Genomic DNA, 20,565 nt, shown 5'->3' with positions numbered 1-20,565 from the left:
TTATTGTGACTTGAGGAACGACTAGCTTTGTTGTTACTGTTGCTGCAAATTTTTGATCAAAATGTATTGCTCACCCCCCCCTAACAAATTGATGACGTCACCTCAAAATATTGCTAAATATACCTGATTATAAATGTGCAAAATATGATGATTCTATACTGTTTTTTATATACAGTTGCCGCCAAAAAATTTCAGATGTCAATGTCATTCAGTCGTCAGATAGTGTAAAGCAACCTTTAGATGCTTCTAACCTAAATATTTGACGGTCATTTTTAACTTTTATATTTGACGCTTATAGTGAACCAAGAGCTATAAGGTTATATGGCCATCATAAAAGTAGTTGACCGGAAATAAATACCCCCTTTGTGTGATTCGCACTAAGCTTACCGGTTGGCAATAAATCATCTTCTAAACATTTCTTGCTCATATTTAACAGGGCTGGCTTTCAAAGCAAGTGGTTATTTCGGAACCCTCAGCGGCTGCAGGTTGTAAAGAGATAGTGGAGTGGTGGATTTTCATATTTAGTGAAAGCCGCCCCTGAACGAAACCACAAGAGCCGGTCGAGCTGCAGTGGACACGTTATTTACGACCCTAAAACCTTTTCTATTGTAAACAACTTAACTTCGACACAATGGGATGATTTTATGATGGCCATATAACCTTATAACTCTTGGTTCACTATACATGAATGTAGCGTAAGCTGGAATTTTGAAAGTTTGACATTCCAGCTGTCCGAAATAATGACAATAAAGCATAGACTACATTAAAATTTTTGACATGACAGAAGTGATGTTTGAATTTTTTTTTTTAATTTGCTTATACAGATGTTCCAGAAAAATTAATGACTGTGTTGTTAAGAAATAAATATCCAATCAGTTTAGAAATTTAACTTGTACCTATGGAAATATGCAATTTAACGCGTTTTTATAAGTTTAATAGGGGCAAAATTTTCGACATGTTAAAACTAAAACACTTGTGATGGAAAATTAATTATACTCGTTAAAAATTTGTTAAAACAATCATTCAAGCAATGACAACCACTCCAAAAACGATAAAATAACGAAACGAAGTCACTCAATTGTAGCACCAAGGAGGGGCAAGTCTTCCCTCTCCTTTCTTCTTTTACACTTTGGACAAGGTTTAGATGAATTAAGGCATCCTTTATGATACACGGCGTTACAATCATCACACTGAAACAACGACTTAACTTAAGCCGACTTTGACTAAACCAACTTACGCGATAAATATTTTCGACATCAAATGGAAATAATGCTTTGGGTTTGTTGCAAACTTCACAGACGAAACCCTTTTGACTACACAGCCAACAACCCACCACGTGGTCTTTGCCGAAGGTAACTACTGACTGTAAATGTTGGGCCAAAGCGCCACTAGATACTTCTGCCAAATCCTTAAAAAGCAAAACAAAAAATAATAATAATAATAGAGTGAGATTATGCAATAATGCACTTACCGAAATGGAATATTGATGCACGTGTTCGTACATGTATTCACGTGGCCACATTTGCTTCTGTAATTGTTCTATTATAGGCTCTCTGCACGTATATAAGTAGGCTCGAAGGAAATTTAATTGGTTTCTAAGGATTTGAAGTTGCGCCATCTCTTCAACGACGCCATAAACGTAAGGATTTAGAACCTAAAATCACTTAAGGTACTACACCCATCGCTCGTTCACATGCGTCACTCATAATAAAACTAAATTTTCGTCTATACTAACTTTAAAGTCTATAGTTGGGTGATCTTTGACTTCGTTTATGTAATTGAAGGCCTTCTGTGACACAGGGTAGGGTTTGAAGTCCCAATTGTGGATAATTCGGGCGGGAATTGGGATCTCCTCTTCACTCATACAAGAATCACAGAAATACTCACCCGTGAATGCGCATGCTCTGTAAAAACAACATTAACCTGTGTTAAGTAAGTCAAACTATCGAATACCTAGGTTTTGTGGTAACTGCTAAAGGGTGTTTACAGCCTGCGCACTCATAATTTTGTGTATCTAAACCTCGTTCCCTACAAATTTTACCGATTTGTGTTGCTAATGGTATCGCAGTTTTGACCAACAAAGAATCAACGCTTTCAAAAGTCTCTGATTGTCCAACCTGTAAGTAATCTGTTAGCAACTTAAGTAACATAAAATAGTCTACACTACATTATTATTATTTGGTGTATCTGTTTCGTTAATTTTATGATCTTCGAACTTCTGCCAAACTTCTCTCAAATCTGGTGTTTTAATATACGCCCCACTTAACATACTATAACTTTCAATCAACGCGTTGAAACTCCCTTCCATTGACTTAGATTCCGTTTTCTTTGGAGGCGCGATTTCTTCGACATTCGAAGCCGACTCTTCAACCTCTTCAACCGGCTGACTCTCATCAAACGACCACCCTGTTCTCCTATTCAGCGAATTCCCTAAGTTATAATTAACATTTTCCGAATCACTACTTCTCCCTTCACTCTCGGAAAGCGACGACTTCATTTCGTCACTTTTCTCCAAATTTTTATTATCCACGCCTGTATCTTTATGCTTCGCCAGAATTATCTTCAAAGCTTCATCTTCATTGAGCGCCACCATTTGCCTCAACCCTGAATTCTGCGACGTTATGGACATCGCCGAGCTTAACGAACACGTTTCCGAGTTGCTTTCCGGTACGGCTTTGATTTCTTCGACCATTTGAGCTACGTCGTCGCAGGGGGCTACGGGACAGGCTTTCAGGGTGGGTGCCCAAATACCGGCCAGGTAGAGACTTGGCAACTGCCAAGTGTTCAAAAGGCTGGAGTTGCATGGTAAAGTGAAGGACTTGAAGGCCTCTACTCCTTCGATTAGCCTTTGAGCTACGTCCAAAAGCTCGCTGTCTCGGACGTATGCAGTGGGGCGGTAGAAGGTTTTCAAAGCTCCAGGGTCCCGGCGCATCGTCATGAGGTAAGAGGAAAGCAGGCAGTCGTTTAAGGCTAAACGGATCCATGCGCGGCATTGGCCAACTTCGGTCATTATTTGGGAGAGGTGCAAGATCTGGAAGAAAATTGGCAAAATTGAATAGGGTGGCGTACCAAATTGGTTAATCACGTTCCAAACCGTACTAGCAACAAACTTTAGCTAAGAGGCACTCGGTACTCTTGAAGTAAATTTGCAAAAAAACTGGCGCCCGAACTCGACGTTTTTGGGGAATGGCCAAAAACAGTACCATCAAACTAAACCCGTCTGCACTCATCTGACGGTCCACTCAGTACTTTCTTCCCTGGCTGGCCTTACGTACCAATTTTAGAATTGTCTAACTTTTGGACTCCCGAAATGTACGGTCCACGATGCTGACAAATGTTACAAAGTTTTTGGATCGTAGGAACGGAGGTCTCAAAAGTGAAAAACTAATTCAAGAATTGGATCTCAGGATTGATGAAGGTGGGTTCGATGTGGGAACTCAAAAGGGCTCTGGAAAAATGCTGTTCTAACAGGAGAAGGGACACTAGAATTTCGATTGTAGTATTGACTGCGGTCACAAGACGGCTCACAAAATTTTGTGAAGGTTTTAGAATATTCCCGTGGCAAAGCAACATTACAGTGATGAATTGAGACAATGCAGAGTTCCATCCGGATTATAGAAGAAAACCTTTGACAAGGACCAAGAGAGTTCAAGATGTTCTATCGAAGAAGTCCGACAATACTAAAACGGAAGTAGTACACAAGATTAAGATTTACATGAAGACGAAGAGTATCAGCATCAAATAAGGGCAAGTACGGGATTTTCATTCCATCAGTGAAGACCGAATTGATGAATCAATAAGTTGAAATGATAAAATTTTGTGTTTGCAATCAGTTATGTCATCATCTTAACACGGTCTACTAAGGGACTAAAAACATGTTTCATTTAGTAGTTTCTTATAGAGAAATTTGCATTTTGCAATAAACTCCGCCCTCCGGCTCACAACGAATAAAAACGTTATGATAATTAAGATGAGGGCGGGTGGGCGGGGTTTGAATTTTACAATTTCAGTTTCTTGTTGAGAAGACAAGACTATGTATATTAAGGAAAAAAAAACATAAGCTCCACCCGCCCTATCTCGATTGTGATGATTATTTTTATTCATCATGACATGAGAGCCAAGGGGTGGAGCTTAAAATCCATATTTCCCTACAGAAATTTTCCATTTTAAACATGTTTAAAGTTATTGTTCTGAAAAGATGACTACGTAGATTCAGAAACAAAAAAAATATAAACCCCGCCCACCCACCCTATCTCAATTGTGACGATTTTTTTTATTCATCGTGAGCCAAGATGCATGACAATGAGCTTAATTGCATGATAATACCAAAAACATGTTTTCGTGAAAAATTCATCACAATTGAGACAGGGCGGGTGGGCGGGGTTTGAATTTGACCTTGTTTTTCTTAATACATGTACCTAGTTTTCTTCTTACAAGAAACTGAAAGCATGTTTAAAAGAGTAAAGTAATAGAGAACTGTAGAGGATAAAATTTACCATTTGAAACATATTTTTAGTTTCATGTTATGAAGACAAGACTATATATATTAAGAAGAAAAAGAAACAAGCCCCACCCACCCACCCCATCTTAATTGTGATGATTATTTTTATTCATCGTGAGCCAAGGGAGTGAAGATTAAATTCCTTATCTCTCTACAAGAAATTACCATGCAAAACATGTTTTTGAGTATCGTGTTGTTCGAAGTATATTAAGTAAAATCGTAATCCATTTTTCATTCGTTGTCACACCGAGAGGCGGAGCGTAATTGAAAAATCCATATTTCCCTACACAAATTTACCATTTTAAACATGTTTTAAGCTATAGTAGTGAAAAAATGACTTCGCAAATTAAGAAACAAACGAACATATAAGCCCCGCCCACCCACCCCATCTCGATTGTGATGATTTTTTTATTCGTCGTGAGCTTAATTGCATGATAATACTTAAAACATGTTTTCGTGAAAAATTCATCACAAAGGAGATCAGGGTGGGTGGGTGGGGCTTCATCTTTGCTTTTTTTTCTTAACATATACCGGTTTCTTTCAACATCATACTTAAAAACATGTTTCAGATGGAAAGTTCTTGCGGAGAAACAAGGATTTTGCTATTAAACTCCGCCCTTCTGCTCACAACGAATAAAAACGTTATCACAATTGAGATGAGGGCGGGTGGGCGGGGTTTGATTTTTACCTTTCGTTTTTAACTTTTTTTCTCTACATATCGTTTTCTTTCAATAACATGTTACTTAAAAACATGTTTCATATGGTAGTTTATTGTAGAGAAATAAGCATTTTGCAAAGCTCCGCCCCTCGATTTGAGGATGAATAAAAACGTTGTCACAACTAAGCAAAGGGTGGGTGGGCGGGCTTTGTATTTTGCCTTTTTTTTTCTTAATATATGTACGTAGTTTTCTTTTCAGAACAAAATGAAAATATGTTTCAAACTGTAAATTTGTAGAAAATTGTGGGCGATAAAATTTACAATTTTAAACATGTTTTTAGTTTCATGTTATGAAGACAATACTACGTATATTAAGAGCAAAAAAAAAACAAGCCCCGCCCACCCACCCTATCTCAATTGTGATGATTATTTTTATTCATCGTGAGCCAAGGAGGTGGAGCTTACAACCCTTATATTCTACAAGAAATTATCATGTAAAACATGTTTTTGAGTATCGTGTTGTTCAAAGTATATTAAGTAAAAAATAAAACCAAAGATTAAGCCCCACCCTTCCGTGTCGATCCCAATCGTGATCAATTTTTCATTCGCTGTCACACCGAGGGGCGGAGCGGAATTGCAAAATCCATATTTCCCTACAGAAATTTTCCATTTTAAACAAATTTTAAGTCATTGTTGTGAAAAGATGACTACGTAGATTAAGAAACAAAAGAAAATATAAACCCCGCCCACCCACCCTATCTCAATTGTGACGATTTTTTTTATTCATCGTGAGCCAAGATGCATGACAATGAGCTTAATTGCATGATAATACTTAAAAGAAGTTTTCCTGAAAAATTCATCACAATTGAGATGAGGGCGGGTGGGCGGGGTTTGAATTTTACCTTGTTTTTCTTAATGCATGTACGTGGTTTTCTTTTTACAAGAAACTGAAAGCATGTTTAAAAGGGTAAATTCGTAAAGAAGTGTGGAGGAATAAAATTTACCATTTTAAACATGTTTTTAGTTTCATGTTGAGAAGACAAGACTATGTATATTAAGAGCAAAAAAAAAACAAGCCCCTCCCACCCACCCTATCTCAATTGTGATGATTATTTTTATTCATCGTGAGCCAAGGAGGTGGAGCTTAAAACCCTTATATTCTACAAGAAATTATCATGTAAAACATGTTTTTGAGTATCGTGTTGTTCAAAGTATATTAAGTAAAAAATAAAACCAAAGATTAAGCCCCACCCTTCCGTGTCGATCCCAATCGTGATCAATTTTTCATTCGTTGCCAGACCGAGAGGCGGAGCGGAATTGCAAAATCCATATTTCCCTACAGAAATTTTCCATTTTAAACAAGTTTTAAGTTATTGTTGTGAAAAGATGACTGCGTAGATTAAGAAACAAAAAAAAATATAAACCCCGCCCACCCACCCTAACTCAATTGTGACGATCTTTTTTATTCCTCGTGAGCCAAGATGCATGACAATAAGCTGAATTGCATGATAATACTTAAAACACGTTTTCGTGAAAAATTCATCACAATTGAGATGAGGGTGGGTGGGCGGGGTTTCAATTTTATCTTGTTTTTCTTAATGTTGTACGTGGTTTTCTTTTTACAAGAAACTGAAAGCATGTTTAAACGGGTAAATTTGTAGAGAAGTGTGGGTAATAAAATTTACCATTTTAAACTTGTCTTTAGTTTCTTGTTATGAAGATAAGATTATGTGTATTAAGAGAAAAAAGCCCCACTTACCCACCTAAATTGTGATAATTATTTTTATTCATGGCGAGCCAAGGGGGTGGAGCTTAAAATCCTTATTTCTCTACAAGAAATTATCATGTAAAACATGTTTTTGAGTATTGTGTTGTTCAAAAAGTACTACGTATATTATGTAAAAAATAAAGCCAAAGATTAAGCCCCACCCTTCCATGTCGATCTCAATCGTGATGAATTTTTCATTCGTTGTCAGACCGAGGGGCGGAGCGTAATTTCAAAATCCATATTTCCCTACAGAAATTTACCATTTTAAGCATGTTTTAAGTTATTGCTGTGAAAAAATGACTACGTAGATTAAGAAACAAAAGAAATATAAACCCCGCCCACCCACCCTATCCCAATTGTGACGATTTTTTTATTCATCGTGAGCCAAGAAGCATGACAATGAGCTTAATTGCATGATAACAGCAAAAACATGTTTTCGTGAAAAATTCATCACAATTGAGATGGGGTGGGTGGGCGGGGTTTGAATTTTACCTTGTTTTTCTTAAAATATGTACGTGGTTTTCTTTTTACAAGAAACTGAAAGCATGTTTAAAAGGGTAAATTTGTAGAAAAGTGTGGAGGATAAAATTTACCATTTTAAACATGTTTTTAGTTTCTTGTTGTGAAGACAAGACTATGTATATTAAGAAAATAAAATCAATCGTGATACATTTTTCATTCATTGTCACACCGAGAGGCGTAATTGGAAAATCCATATTTCCCTACAGAAATTTACCATTTTAAACATGTTTTAAGTTGTTGTTGCGAAAAGATGACTACTTAGAATAAGAAACAAAAGAAAATATAAGCCCCGCCCACCCACCCCATCTCAATTGTGATGATTTTTTTTATTCGTAGTGAGCTTAATTCCATAATAATACTTAAAACATGTTTTCGTGAAAAATTCATCACAAATGAGATCAGGGCGAGTGGGTGGGGCTTTATCTTTGCTTTTTTTTCTTAATATACACCGATTTCTTTCAACACCATGCTTAGAACATGTTTCAGATGGTAAGTTCTTGCAGAGAAATAAGAATTCTGCTATTAAACTCCGCCCTTCGGCTCACAACGAACAAAAACGTTATCACAATTGAACTGAGGGCGGGTGGGCGGGGTTTGATTTTTACCTTGGTTTCTCTTAATTCATGTGCGTAATTTTCTTCTTATAAGAAACTGAAAACATGTTTAAAAGGGCAAATTTGTAGAAAAGTGTAAGAGATAAAATTTACCAAAGTAAACAGGCGGAGCTTCATTTTTAACTTTTTTTCTTTACATAGTGTTTTCTTTCAACATGTTACTTAAAAACATATCTCATATGGTAGTTTCCTGTAGAGAAATAAGCATTTTGCAAAGCTCCGCCCCTCGATCTGAGGACGAACAAAAACGTTGTCACAACTAAACTGAGGGTGGGTGGGCGGGCTTTGTATTTTGCCTTTTTTTTCTTAATATATGCACGTAGTTTTCTTTTCACAACAAAATGAAAGTATGTTTAAAAGTGTAAATTTGTAGGGAACTGTGGGCGATAAAATTTACAATTTTAAACATGTTTTCAGTTTCGTGTTGTGAAGAAAAGACTATGTATATTAAGATGAAAAAAAATGTAAAACAAACTGGACATTTCGAGTAAAAACTCAAGACGGAGTCATAAACTACTAGGAATATGTTATTTTATACAATTTAAAACCTATCCACTATGTACAATTTTGAAGTGACGTCATCACATTATTGTTAGATGATTAGACAAATTTTGGTTAGCGTTTTACCATCAACATGATATTCCTAATATAAATATGTATAAAATTTGACAACAAACGGCTCATTACTTCCAGAGATTATCTGTCTAATAAAAATCCGGACAGACACACAGACGGACTCGTACTCTAGGGGTGAATTCTTCATTCGTTGTCACACAGTTGTAATTGGAAAATCCATATTTCCCTACAGAAATTAAAAATTTTAAACATATTTTAAGTTATTGTTGCGAAAAAATGACTACATAGATTAAGAAACAAAAGAAAATATAAGCCCCGCCCACCCACCCCATCTCAATTGTGGTGATTTTTTTTTTAATACTTAAAACGTGTTTTCATAAAAAAAATCATCACAAATGAGATCAGGGTGGGTGGGTGGGGTTTTATTTTTTCTTAATATGTATTGGTTTCTTTCAACACCATACTAAAAACATGTTCTAAACGGTAAGTTCTTCCAGAGAAATAAGGATTTTGCTATTAAACTCCGCCCCCATGCTCACAACGAAAAACATGATTACAGTTGATATAATGGTGGGTAGGCGGAGCTTAATTTTTAACTTTTTTTTTCTTTACATGTATTGTTCACTCTCAACATGTTACTTAAAAACATGTTTCATATGGTAGTTCCTTGTGGAGAAATAAGCATTTTGCAATTAAGCTCCGCCCCTCGATCTGAAGGCGAATAAAAACTTTGTCACAATTAAGCTAAGGGTGGGTGGGCGGGCTTTGCATTTTACCTTTGTTCTTTCTTAAAATATGTACATAGTTTTCTTTTTACAAGAAACTGAAAGCATGTTTAAAAGGGTAAAATTTGTAGAGAAGTGTGGGAGACAAAATTTACCATTTTAAACATGTTTTCAGTTTCTTGTTGTGAACACAAGACTATGTCTATTAGGAAAAAAAAGAAGCAAAACAAAAGCCCCGCCCACCCACCCTATCTCAATTGTGACGATTTTTCTTTGTTCGTCGTGAGCCAGAGGGGCGAACTTAAGTGCAAAATCGGTATTTTCCTAAAGAAAACTATGCATTAAATAAGGAAAAAAAAAACCCAAAAGATAAGCCCCACCCATCCGTTTGTAGGGGTCATGAAAAGTCGAGAAATTGATTTGCTAAACTTTAGCCTCAACGCGGGTTCATAAACCACAAATACAAGAGTATGTTATTTTTTTACAATTAAAATTTTACTCACTATTAAAAATTACATACATAACTGACACAGATGGCAGACCCATGAAATGTCTGTTTGTTCTGTGTGGTTATTGTATTTTAGCTTAGAGGATGGACACAGTTAAAAATATTTTCCATCTACCCAAGCACATTTAAATTAAATGCTTTTTCATAATCCTCGTTCTAATGGGTTCTGAGGATTTTCAATATTGTTACTACTCACTACTTCGTTGTTACTTGCCAAACTTTTATATCGTAACACGAAAGTTTTACTATATTGTATATTCGTTTTCTGCATTAACCAAAAAATATAATGCATACTGGCGACCTACTAAGATAATGTCAAAGTTAGGTTATGATTGACATTTTTTATAATCATCTAGTGTATGTATAAATGGATCAACCTGTAAATTTATATAATTAGCTATGTACAGCGCAAAATAACACATAGCATGATAATTACAGAGAAACACGTGACTAACGAATGACACATGACGTCATGCAAATTTGACACACAGAATGACAGTATTTTTAAAAATGAAAAATATCCAAATAACCAAAAAAGCATATCTGCTACACATTTTTTAATTACTCAGAAGAGCTAAAACACAAAAGTGACGCATCACATTTTAACATTAACGAAATTATCAGTGCTATAATCCTTTCGATTTTCGTTGAGGAGATAACGTTACCAATGAATCAGAACATTTTCGTACTTATGACTCATTTATGTACACTAATACATAACAAAAATCTAAAAATATTGCAGCCAAATGTTCACCCATGTTGCAGTTTATCATGCCAAATAATGTATTTTTACGATTGCCTGCAAACGAAACAGTGGCGTTTCATATTTTTTTTTCCCTAAAACACAATAGAGCAACAGACCAATAAAACAACTGTCGCTTCAATTTACCAATAAGAATTCGTCTATAAATATTAAAATCATCGCCGAAGGGGTACCAAGTCAAAATTACCCACAGAGGCAACAAAACAGAGTTCTCATTAATAAAATATAGTATACCATATTGAATAAAAAAAATCGTACGAGTGCAATAAAACAATATTACGTCACACGATTAGAATATAGTACTTAGCAAGATAAGAGCGGTAAGAAATGACTGCATATATTGTAATTGTGTTTACATCATGCGGGACATATACTAGGCGCGAGCTTCGCTCGCGCCCATCATATTTTTTTTTTAAATTATGACAATTTTTTTCTCGTAGTTCAACCTTACCTGATCAATGATCTGCCGGTGGGAAATGACAAGCAAAGGGGCCCAAAAGCTGGGTTCTGGTCGTTCGTCAACATCAGCAATCGCCCGTTTGAACCTCCTACTCAACGAATCCCTCAATCCGTGCAGAAAAATGGCCTCTATTGTCATACACAACGTGTTTGAAGCTTCAGTAACATCCTCCGCTTTATTAAGTCCATTTTCTTCGACTCCACAATACTGAATAGCTTTCACACTATTTGATAACTGCGTAGTTATCGATTTTTTAATTAAACCGTCTTTGTTGGTAACTGAAGAGTTTACACCTTTAAACAACTTATTCATGTTTATTAATCAAACCGAATTTATGTAGAGTTGATACTGTTTTTGATGCTGCTACCCCTGGTCGAACTATAGTAAAAATTCCAAATTCTGACAAATCCACGACCGTGGACGCCCGTCTCTTCGTATCCTCTCCTAAGTTACCGCCGTCAAAAACAGACTCTAGTTTACCCCACAAGGGTTTAAATTCATCAACTGTCAACGAACTGGGTTCGTTGCTCAAGTTCGCACTAGTTAAAGCTAGCGGTCGCCCTAAACCCACTGCTAGCGCACGAATGAAATGATAATCCGGGATCCTGATTCCAACTTTCCCGTGAAAGCTCAAGGATTTGTCCAGTTTATTAGCGCAGGTTAGAATGAGAGTAACGGGTCCTGGTAAAAGTGCCTCGAGTAAACCTTTGGGCAAATGCTCAACTTTCGCCCAAGTTTTCACTTCACTGACTTTACCCAAGCAGATAGCGACGGGTTTCTCCTCGTTTCTACATTTAATCGTGTACAATTTATCAATGGAGGTTATGTTCGTCGCATCACATGCCAGTCCATAAACCGTATCCGTAGGTACCGCAATCACTCCGCCCGTTTTCAGTAATTCCACAGCTAAATTTTCTGTACTCTGGTCCCCAATGGGAACGTGCACTGCCATAGAAACTCGACTCTCTAACAACTTCTTCAGCAGCGGCTTGAATAAACGCATTGGGTCGGTTTATTCGCGCCAGTTGTGTGCACACTCAGGGTTGCAGCAGCGGTAAAAATTAGTCATGGGTTCGTCAGCGGATCGGGTCTGAACTTGAAGGAAGTATGCCCGAGGGTAGCTACATTTGGGGCACGTTTCGGCCGTTACGTCGCAATGTTTCCAAGCATCTTCACCGCCTAGGACATCGTCGACGGACTAAAAGCGTAGGAACTTTAGAGTTTTGTTTACATTATTTATACACGTTACCTTCACTTGGTAGTACGTTCGGTTGGAAATTTTCCGCTTCACGGGAAATGACACGGGGCAAATTCTACAAGAAAAGCTTATTTTTCCACAAGACTCTTGTGCGAATAATAAATTACCACAGAACGGACAGAAGGCAACCATGACCTGCAATTTCTGAAATTATTATGAAATTCGTAGAAACCACGAAATCACGTTGACATGTACCTGTGTGGATAAGGCAAATGTCAATTTTACGACAACTGACAGAACGATTGGCAGCCCTGAAACGCGCACGATTTGAACTAACTACACTCCCGAAACAGAATTTTTGAAACTCGTACTTTTATATTTTTTTTGTTTAAAATTGTTTCGGCCCTTAATCACAATGAAACAACTCCACTTTCTTAGATAAATTATAAAATTTGACTGAGGTTCTTTTTTGCTACGAAAACCCCTATTTTAATTACAAGTTGTAAAACAATCAATGGGCTAAACACAGAACATCTTGAATTAGAAGAAATGAAAATCCCCATAAATATCAAAAAAATAATTTGTAAGGACACAATATAGAAGGACCAAAAGAATCAAAATCAGAATAGGGAGAATATAAAATGTGAAAATAAATAAACGAGGAGAATGAGAATGTAAATGACACGAAAAATGATAATAAGAATGAAAGTGAATATGAGAATGAGCACGAGTAGCAGAATGCGAAAAAACAGAGAGAGGAATATGAATAACGGCAATGAGAATGAGAAGGAAAACGCGATCGAGAACGAACATACGGACAGCAGTAAGAACGAGAATGGAAGCAAAATGAAAATCGTGATAGAATTACGGTAAAAAACGAGGATAACAATGTGAATTACAATGAAAACTAGGATAATAAGGAGAATACGAAAGAAAGTGGGAAAAAAAGAACCCAGCTGAGAAGGAGAATATAGAGGAATTAAAGCCAAAATGTAGACGAGAATTAGAACGAAAATTGGAAAACGGCAACTGAAAAAAATTGGTCTAAAGAGTTTAGACAGTACTTCCCTCGCTGTTGGAAATGTGACAACTGCATGCCTATTGTATTATGTTTTCTTCTTGCACAGTTAGAATAGCATTTATTCAACAAAATTTTGAGGTGACGTCAGCAATTTTTAAGGGAGGGAGGAGCAAATACATTTTGACTAAAAATTTACCATGACTATGATAACTTTAAAACATCTCCACGATTTCAAAGCATTCGGTTTTGTAGTTTCTGATTAAATCAATAGAATAAATTCACGCATTCATTAATTTTTTTGAGTCACCTGTATATGCAAATCCAAAAAATATGAATGGTATGATAAATCACAACTACAGACCCATCAGACTTTGCACATTTAAGATAGGATTTATTCAGCAAAATTTTGAGGTGACGTCATTAATTTTTTAGGGGGGATGAGCAAATATATTTTGACTAAAAATTTAATATGCCTATGATAACTTTAAAACATCTCCAAGATTTCAAAGCATTCAGTTTTGTAGTTCCTGATTAAATCAATAGAATAAATTCACGCATTCATTAATTTTTTTGAGTCACCCTGTATATCAAAAATTATGAATGGTATGATAAATCACAACTACAGATTCATCATATTTTGCACATTTAAGATAGGATTTATTCAGCAAAATTTTGAGATTACGTCATCAATTTTTTAGAGGGGATGAGCAAATACATTTTGACCAAAAATTTAATGTGCCTATGATAACTTTAAAACATTTACAAGATTTCAAAGCATTCGGTTTAGTAGTTCCTGATTAAATAAATAAAATAAATTCACGCATTCATTAATTTTTTGGAGTCACCCTGTATATGCGAATTCAAAAAATATGAATGGAATGATAAATCACAAGTACAGACTCATCATATTTTGTACATTTTAGATAAGATTTATTTGGCAAACTTTTGAGCTGACGTCATCAATTTTTTGGAGGGGGTAAGTAAATATTTTGTGATCAAAATTTTATCATGCTTATCATAACTATAAACCATCTGCAAGATTTAAAAGCATTCGGTTTTGTAGATTCCAAATTAAATGTCAAAATGTTGTTTCCTAGTTTTGATTTTTTTTCCAAAAATCTGGACGTTTGGGGTAAAATCTCAATTCGGAATCATAAACTACATGTGTAAGACTATGTTATTTGATACAATTTGAAACCCAATTACTATGTACAATTTTGAAATGACGTCATCACATTAGTGGTGGGGATGATTAGATAAATTTTGGTTAGCGTTTTACCATCTACATGATATACCTAATACAAATACAAAATTTGACAACAAATGGGCTAAGTGGTTTCGGAGATTATCTGTCTAATAAAAATCCGGGACGGCGGACAGACGGACAGACAGACGGAAACGGGAGACCTATTTCTTCGTCCTCTAGGGGTCATGATAGGTTGAGAAAATGCAAAAGTAGAGAGTCGACCGACGGACTCGATTACAATACTTCCTTTGCTTACGCTCGGGAAGTAAGAATTGGTCGAAATTCAATTCAAGTTGAGTTTTTACTTTACACAATTTTGTGATGACGTCATGAACATTTTTGCAACGACACCCAAACGTCCCGCCTTAAATTGGCATGAGAAAAAAGTTTGAAAGCCCGCGAAAAATTAAAAAATTCGTCTAACAAAATGGCAAAATTGAGTTTTTGAAAAATGGCGGGATGCGTTCAGATGCAAGTGATGGACCCCAAGAGTGGAAAAGTACCGCTAAATAAAACACCAAATTTATGGAAGGCACAAAATTATTTCTTCCTCCACTGACAAAAAAAAAACTGCGACTAAGTTGCACAGATTGAGGACCTTCTTAGTGCTCAGCCACAAAAAAAAACTTTGAATGACTTGGAATGAAACCAGATTAAACGTTCTGAATCAACGCAAATATTTGAAATTCACAAACTGAATAAAAACAAACAAAATCTGAAGAAACGTAAATGGATCCAAATATACAAGTTATTCGGTTTAATTTAAATTGTGGCAGTCAACAAGCGACCAATATTTTAATGAGAGTGTGGCGATCGAACTATGTCAATTTCCTTCTAGACCACAACAAAAATACCCATAGGGGGCGTTGTAGCGCGAGCGGGGTTTGGGGCCCCTGGTTGTGGCTGTTCTCCTCCCACGACGGTGATTCTATCTATGGCAAGCACTGTCACCCAGCACGAAGAACATGCCTAGACGAGCCACCATCTTCTACCAAGCAATGCCAACTTTTTGCTACCAACCCTGTAACTAAAATTCCAAGCAGAAAACTACCCACTACCCAAAAGCGCTAACGTGCACATGGTTGCCTGTGTAACGATGTTTTTTTGATTGCATTTTTTTTTAATTCAAGATATTCAAATGTGTGATTCAAATTCGGTCACAACAGCCTACGTTCTATTCGTTCCCATTTTCATTTTACAAAAGAATATATAATTCATCCCGCCTCAATTTCAGTGATTCATTTTGTCTAGTCCGAATGAAAGGTAGATTTCAATTGAAGAGATACATATAAAATCGTTAGAATGAGAACAGCACGAGTAGGCGGGGCTTGCTAAGATAAGACTGATTGTGGCAAACGACATACCTTCTAAGAAAATAGAGGGCGGGTGGGCGGGGCTAGTTCTTGTTAAGATAAGACTAATTTTGGTAAATGGCATACTCTAAGAAAAAAAAAGGGTGGGTGGGTGGGGCTAAAACTTGCCAAGATAGAACTGAACAATATTAAGAGTAGTCACTGGGACGAAGAAGCGGTGGGTGGGCGGGGCTACTGCTCGTACGTAAACAAATCAAAAAAATATTAATGCAACAATATTTTGAGGTGACGTCATCATTCGCTTACGTTCTGGAAGTAAAAAGTCAAAATTAGAACTAGGAGAACGAGGACGAAAATCAGAAACAGAACTAAAATGAAAAGAAAAATGTAGTCGAGAATGAAGACAAATGAAAACCAAAATAAGAACGAGGTTGAAAATAAAAATATCAAAGGATAAGAATGCAACTGGCAAAAAATTTAAATTCAAAATTAGAATTACGACGAGAGAACTAGAAGAAATGAAAGTGTGAACGAAAATTGGGACGAAACATGAATGTACACGTACAAGAATAAGAATGGAATTAACGGAAAATGGGAACACAAACTAGAATTGCAATGACAGAATTGTAAAAAACAGAAATGTGAAGAGGAATTAACGTGGAAACGAGAATGAGAAAAGAATATAGAACTAAAATGAAAACGTGACAAAACAAGAACCATGAGACTGAGGATAAAAATGAGAACCAAAACCAGAATTAATGTGAAAGAATTATGAAAATAGAAACTGTGAACGAGAATAAGAAAAAAAAGAAAAGTACACGAAATTCGGAACAGAAATAAAAACGAAAATATAAATTAGAAACAAAATTACAAATAGAGTGAAAAGGATTGACAAGAAAAAGAATGAGAGAGGGAATTAGAAAGAGAACGAGAATGAAAATTATGAAACAAAAATGAGGACAAAACTGAAAACAAGTGTTCGCATCATTCAGACGTTGAAATCGTTAAATATTTTCAACTTTGGAGCACCATAGACTTCAACAATTTGTTGAATTAACGTAATATTTTCTATTTTATTTGAAAATTAACTTTCCAATTTTTTTGAATAAAAAACGGTGAAATTTAAAAACTTTAATGAAAAAACAGTAAGGAACATACCAAAATACAAAACGTAAAAAATTTAAAAACTTGTTAATACCAATAATACGTCAATATAAAAAAATTTAGGAAGGTTATCACTTCTTGGATTTCCCTTTATTTTTTTCCAACTGTTTGCGTAAAGCCTCATGCAAATCACTGCGATCTAAAATCTGGTTTAATTCCGCATTCGTATAAATCAATCCATTTGAGCGGATGGTCTTCAGTTTCTCTTCGTTATTGAGGAGTTCTTCCAAATCTTTTAATTCATTTTCGGAAAAATTTTTTTTAATTGTTTTAAATTTACCTAAAGCATGAATTTCAGTAAGTCATTTTAGTTTAAGAAAGAAGAAAAAAACTGACCTTCCTTTAGCACAATTTTTTCGAGACGTCGCTTCATATCACCGCGCGTTAAAATCACTTCATCTATCGTCCCTTTAGCGATTAAACTATAGATGACAACAGGCTTCGTCTGTCCGATCCTGTGGCACCGATCTTGAGCTTGCGAGTCCGCCATGGGGTTCTGCAAAAAACGTATAAACCTTTTCCTACTTTACACACATTTGGGCTTACCCAATCCCTGTCCATGAAAATAACAGTGTCAGCCGCGGTCAAATTTAACCCCAAACCGCCTGCTCTGGTCGAAATTAAAAAAATAAATATCGATGGATCTGTCTGGAAGTCGTTGATAACTTCCATTCTGTCGTCATAATTGATTCCTCCGTCAAGTTTGCGGTAGTTGTACCCACGCAATATTAACATCTCCTCAATCATGTCCATGAACATCACCAGAGTACTAAATATCAAAACCTACAAACGAAATAATTATCGGTGATTCGGGTTTCCGGGTGTTGTCATACCTTGTGCCCGCCCTTCTGTAATTTCGGTAGCAACGCATCTAACACCATGAGTTTACCACTCTGCTTGACGATATCTTCAGTTACACGAATCACGGGTCTAGTGCCAGTGGACTCAACAGGACACCAGACTAAATATGGATGATTGACAATTTTTTTCAACATCATCATTGTGTTTTGCATGGTGACGTAACAAATGTATTTACCATCAGGGCAATTTAAAGACCTGTTTTCTTTATTCCGGAGGAATTTATTGGTCATGCACTCTTCAATCTTCTTATCATGGTACTCTGAAAAAGTTAGTGCTTTTTTGCCGCGGCAAGATCTTTTACCGCATACCTAAGAATAAACGTTTAGTTGAAAATAAAACTAAAGGAAGTGGACAACCTGTTGCGAATCTTCTTTCTGCATATAGAGTTTATTCACGTCGCCTTGTAACGTCGCACGGTATAGGTAACTTTGCATTTCCGTTAGAGAGCAGTGTATTATTACTTCTTTTTTGGGTACGATATCGGGGAGCACCGACTTTTTCTCCCTTCTCAGCATAAACGGGGCAAGCACTTTATGGATAGCTGAGATGAAGTGGCTCTTCGCCTCGTCCTCCAGGAGTTTACCCTTATCCTTTAAAAACACTTGTAACGAACTTCAAAAAGACACTGGGTAGTTTACCTTGACGTCTTCCAAGTCAAGCAGTTTGGATAAAGCCTCCTCATCCTTAAACATATCTGGCATCAAGAAATGAAACAGGGCCCACAATTCCTTGAGGTCATTTTGAAGTGGTGTCCCCGTGAGGAGGGTTCTATTAACCGATTTCAAATTTCGCAGTTCCCTAAATGACACAAATGTACCACCAGTCGTCACTAACTATCAAATATATACCTTGACAGTCGTGACTCGGAATTCTTTATTCTGTGCCCTTCATCCACGACGACGTATTTCCAAATGAAATTATGCAAAAACGCACTTTCCATTAGCGGGATTTGGTACGAACAGATGACTATAGGCTTGACGATTCGCCCGTCCAGATAATAAGAGGTTTTAATTTTCTTTACTTGTTCCGCCCGCTCCACTGGAGATCCTTGAAAACGAACAACGGGCAAATCGGGGGCAAATCTTTTGAATTCGCTTTCCCAATTCCCCAGGGTCGACAGTGGAGCGACAATCAGAAAAGGCCCGTGCACTTTTCTTTCGTACAGGTGACAAAAAAGGGCTATAATTTGGATGGTTTTGCCCAAACCCATTTCGTCGGCCAAAATCCCATTGACCGTATTTTCAAAAAGAATCTAAAGGATATTTTTATTTGGTGTCTAACCCTAACTGTTTACTTACGGTTAGCCACGTTACTCCCTCTAATTGGTAAGGACGCAGCTCGCCCCGAAAATATTTTAGACGATCAACAATGTCGGCACGAACTAAAAATTTCATTTTATAGAACTGGGTTTGTCAAAATTTAGAATTACACACCGTTACTGCTCTCACCGCCTGAAGATGACGAACTTGAACTGTAATTGCAAAATAAGCTATTGACAAACTATGTCTAAAGTAAATGTATTCTCAATTTCTCAGTACACGCTTAATTTCGAGTGTTTTTACTTTAGTTACAGATTAATGTTTTTTTCAATTTGAATGCTTCCACATAAAAAAACTATTCCATGCATGCACTAGATTCCACTCTGAACTTATGCCTTGTTACTGTCTTAGAAGTTACATGTCAGTAAGCACGGCACAATCAAATTTGATACAAAAATGACAAAAGTACTCACCTTTGCTGTGACGTGCCTACTTTATTTTCAAGATACTCTGAATATTTTAGGCTTATTTGTACAAAGCTGTCCAGAAATTTCATCTGCTTGGCCCGTTCAGACTCTCTATCGACCTCTGCATTTTTGGACTTCTTAATAAATCTATGAGCATCTGAGATGCTTGAGACGTCAGTCTTTAGTTCTGAGTTAGTTTCTACATTTGAAGTAACTTCTGGCGGGTTCGAAGGACTACCAGATCCTGTTTCAGGTACTTTAATATCACTTTTTAGTTTCCCATTAAGTTTGGGTCTTTTCGGGGTTTGTAACTCCGAACTTGGGTCTTGGGAAGCAGAACGCGTACGCTTGCTTCTCCTGATCGAAGTGGAAGGACTAGATTTTTTTTCCGCATTGTGCAGCTGGGGGACTTCTTTCAGAGTAATTTGTCGGTTGCCAAATTCTTCGGCCTTCATTACGTCTAAAGTTTTTAATAAAGTTGTTGAGTTTCGAGTGGCTACTTTTGTGCTCATTGTCATAAACGTGAACTGCGAAAATTTTGTTGAAATTTTGGATGGTTACTTACAGAGAGCACACGGTTTGGTTAAAAGGTAACACTGACACTACCACTTTTAAGTGGATTTGAACACTAATGCAACATTTAAGGCTAACTTTAAATTTTAAAATACCGCAAACGTGTAGAGGCTTGTTCGTCGGTTACAAAGACCATCGTTCTTGTGACTGGATTCGCCGAATTCGATGGCGTGTTGCTAACCGGCTTCACTCATTTCGCGCCTAAAAGTTGCAGATTGCGTTGCCAACGCACAAACCTGACAGAAATAAAAACCCAAACTTGAACCATACGTAGATTTATTGTGTTAACAAGTAATAAGTGCTTGTTATCTTCATATAAATAACAATGTAAAGATTTATGTAATTGATTTGAAAATGACTGAGAAAAC

General features: G+C 36.5%; 4 protein-coding genes across 6 annotated transcripts; all 4 read right to left on the bottom strand.

The window, feature by feature from the left end:
- Positions 1–973: 973 nt before the first annotated feature.
- Positions 974–11,407, bottom strand: LOC135141361 (sorting nexin-29). Of its 2 annotated transcripts, XM_064072406.1 has the most exons (8): positions 11,087–11,175; positions 8,751–8,865; positions 2,168–3,031; positions 1,954–2,117; positions 1,736–1,904; positions 1,472–1,654; positions 1,238–1,408; positions 974–1,190 (listed from the first exon to the last, which is right to left on the bottom strand). In XM_064072406.1, the coding sequence occupies exons 3-8, from the start codon at positions 3,008–3,010 to the stop codon at positions 1,071–1,073; spliced, it is 1,650 nt and encodes a 549-aa protein (XP_063928476.1). In that variant the 5' UTR covers positions 3,011–3,031; positions 8,751–8,865; positions 11,087–11,175; the 3' UTR covers positions 974–1,070. The 2 variants fall into 2 exon arrangements, with proteins under 2 accessions (XP_063928476.1, XP_063928475.1); XM_064072405.1 differs by lacking the exon at positions 8,751–8,865 and having other exon boundaries at positions 11,087–11,407.
- On the bottom strand, positions 11,400–12,098 carry LOC135141362 (threonylcarbamoyl-AMP synthase). The gene has a single exon (XM_064072407.1). The coding sequence runs from the start codon at positions 12,096–12,098 to the stop codon at positions 11,400–11,402; it is 699 nt and encodes a 232-aa protein (XP_063928477.1).
- A 9-nt stretch (positions 12,099–12,107) lies between these two features.
- Positions 12,108–12,555, bottom strand: LOC135141363 (DNA-directed RNA polymerase III subunit RPC10-like). The gene is made up of 2 exons (XM_064072409.1): positions 12,345–12,555; positions 12,108–12,293 (listed from the first exon to the last, which is right to left on the bottom strand). The coding sequence occupies exons 1-2, from the start codon at positions 12,483–12,485 to the stop codon at positions 12,108–12,110; spliced, it is 327 nt and encodes a 108-aa protein (XP_063928479.1). The 5' UTR covers positions 12,486–12,555.
- A 4,436-nt stretch (positions 12,556–16,991) lies between these two features.
- On the bottom strand, positions 16,992–20,453 carry LOC135141355 (lymphoid-specific helicase-like). Of its 2 annotated transcripts, XM_064072398.1 has the most exons (11): positions 20,190–20,453; positions 19,631–20,084; positions 19,332–19,369; positions 19,197–19,279; positions 18,747–19,150; positions 18,537–18,696; positions 18,255–18,488; positions 17,871–18,206; positions 17,584–17,820; positions 17,374–17,533; positions 16,992–17,317 (listed from the first exon to the last, which is right to left on the bottom strand). In XM_064072398.1, the coding sequence occupies exons 2-11, from the start codon at positions 20,077–20,079 to the stop codon at positions 17,109–17,111; spliced, it is 2,310 nt and encodes a 769-aa protein (XP_063928468.1). In that variant the 5' UTR covers positions 20,080–20,084; positions 20,190–20,453; the 3' UTR covers positions 16,992–17,108. The 2 variants fall into 2 exon arrangements, with proteins under 2 accessions (XP_063928468.1, XP_063928467.1); XM_064072397.1 differs by having other exon boundaries at positions 19,631–20,453.
- Between the last annotated feature and the right edge of the window lie 112 nt (positions 20,454–20,565).

The sequence above is a fragment of the Zophobas morio genome, unplaced genomic scaffold (genome assembly GCF_036711695.1).
Source record: "Zophobas morio isolate AGI-343-1 ecotype UQ-CSIRO unplaced genomic scaffold, CSIRO_AGI_Zmor_V1 ptg000044l, whole genome shotgun sequence".
Classification (NCBI taxonomy): Eukaryota; Metazoa; Arthropoda; class Insecta; order Coleoptera; family Tenebrionidae; genus Zophobas; species Zophobas morio.
The sequence above is the reverse complement of the archived record's forward strand: the minus strand, read 5'-3'. Positions and strand labels throughout refer to the sequence as shown.

What these genes read in the sequence shown, in the direction of transcription:
- LOC135141363 (XM_064072409.1), bottom strand. Translation starts at nt 12,485, where the DNA reads ATGGTTGCCTTCTGTCCGTTCTGTGGTAATTTATTATTCGCACAAGAG. An exon ending in GAACGTACTACCAAGTGAAG is followed by an intron (nt 12,294 to 12,344) that starts GTAACGTGTATA and finishes CTACGCTTTTAG; the next exon opens with TCCGTCGACGATGTCCTAGG.
- LOC135141361 (XM_064072405.1), bottom strand. Translation starts at nt 11,407, where the DNA reads ATGAATAAGTTGTTTAAAGGTGTAAACTCTTCAGTTACCAACAAAGAC. An exon ending in ATACACCAAATAATAATAAT is followed by an intron (nt 2,118 to 2,167) that starts GTAGTGTAGACT and finishes GATTACTTACAG; the next exon opens with GTTGGACAATCAGAGACTTT. An exon ending in ACCCAACTATAGACTTTAAA is followed by an intron (nt 1,655 to 1,735) that starts GTTAGTATAGAC and finishes AAGTGATTTTAG; the next exon opens with GTTCTAAATCCTTACGTTTA.
- LOC135141362 (XM_064072407.1), bottom strand. Translation starts at nt 12,098, where the DNA reads ATGCGTTTATTCAAGCCGCTGCTGAAGAAGTTGTTAGAGAGTCGAGTT.
- LOC135141355 (XM_064072397.1), bottom strand. Translation starts at nt 20,142, where the DNA reads ATGACAATGAGCACAAAAGTAGCCACTCGAAACTCAACAACTTTATTA. An exon ending in TTGACTTGGAAGACGTCAAG is followed by an intron (nt 18,489 to 18,536) that starts GTAAACTACCCA and finishes GTGTTTTTAAAG; the next exon opens with GATAAGGGTAAACTCCTGGA. An exon ending in AAAAATTGTGCTAAAGGAAG is followed by an intron (nt 17,318 to 17,373) that starts GTCAGTTTTTTT and finishes TTCATGCTTTAG; the next exon opens with GTAAATTTAAAACAATTAAA.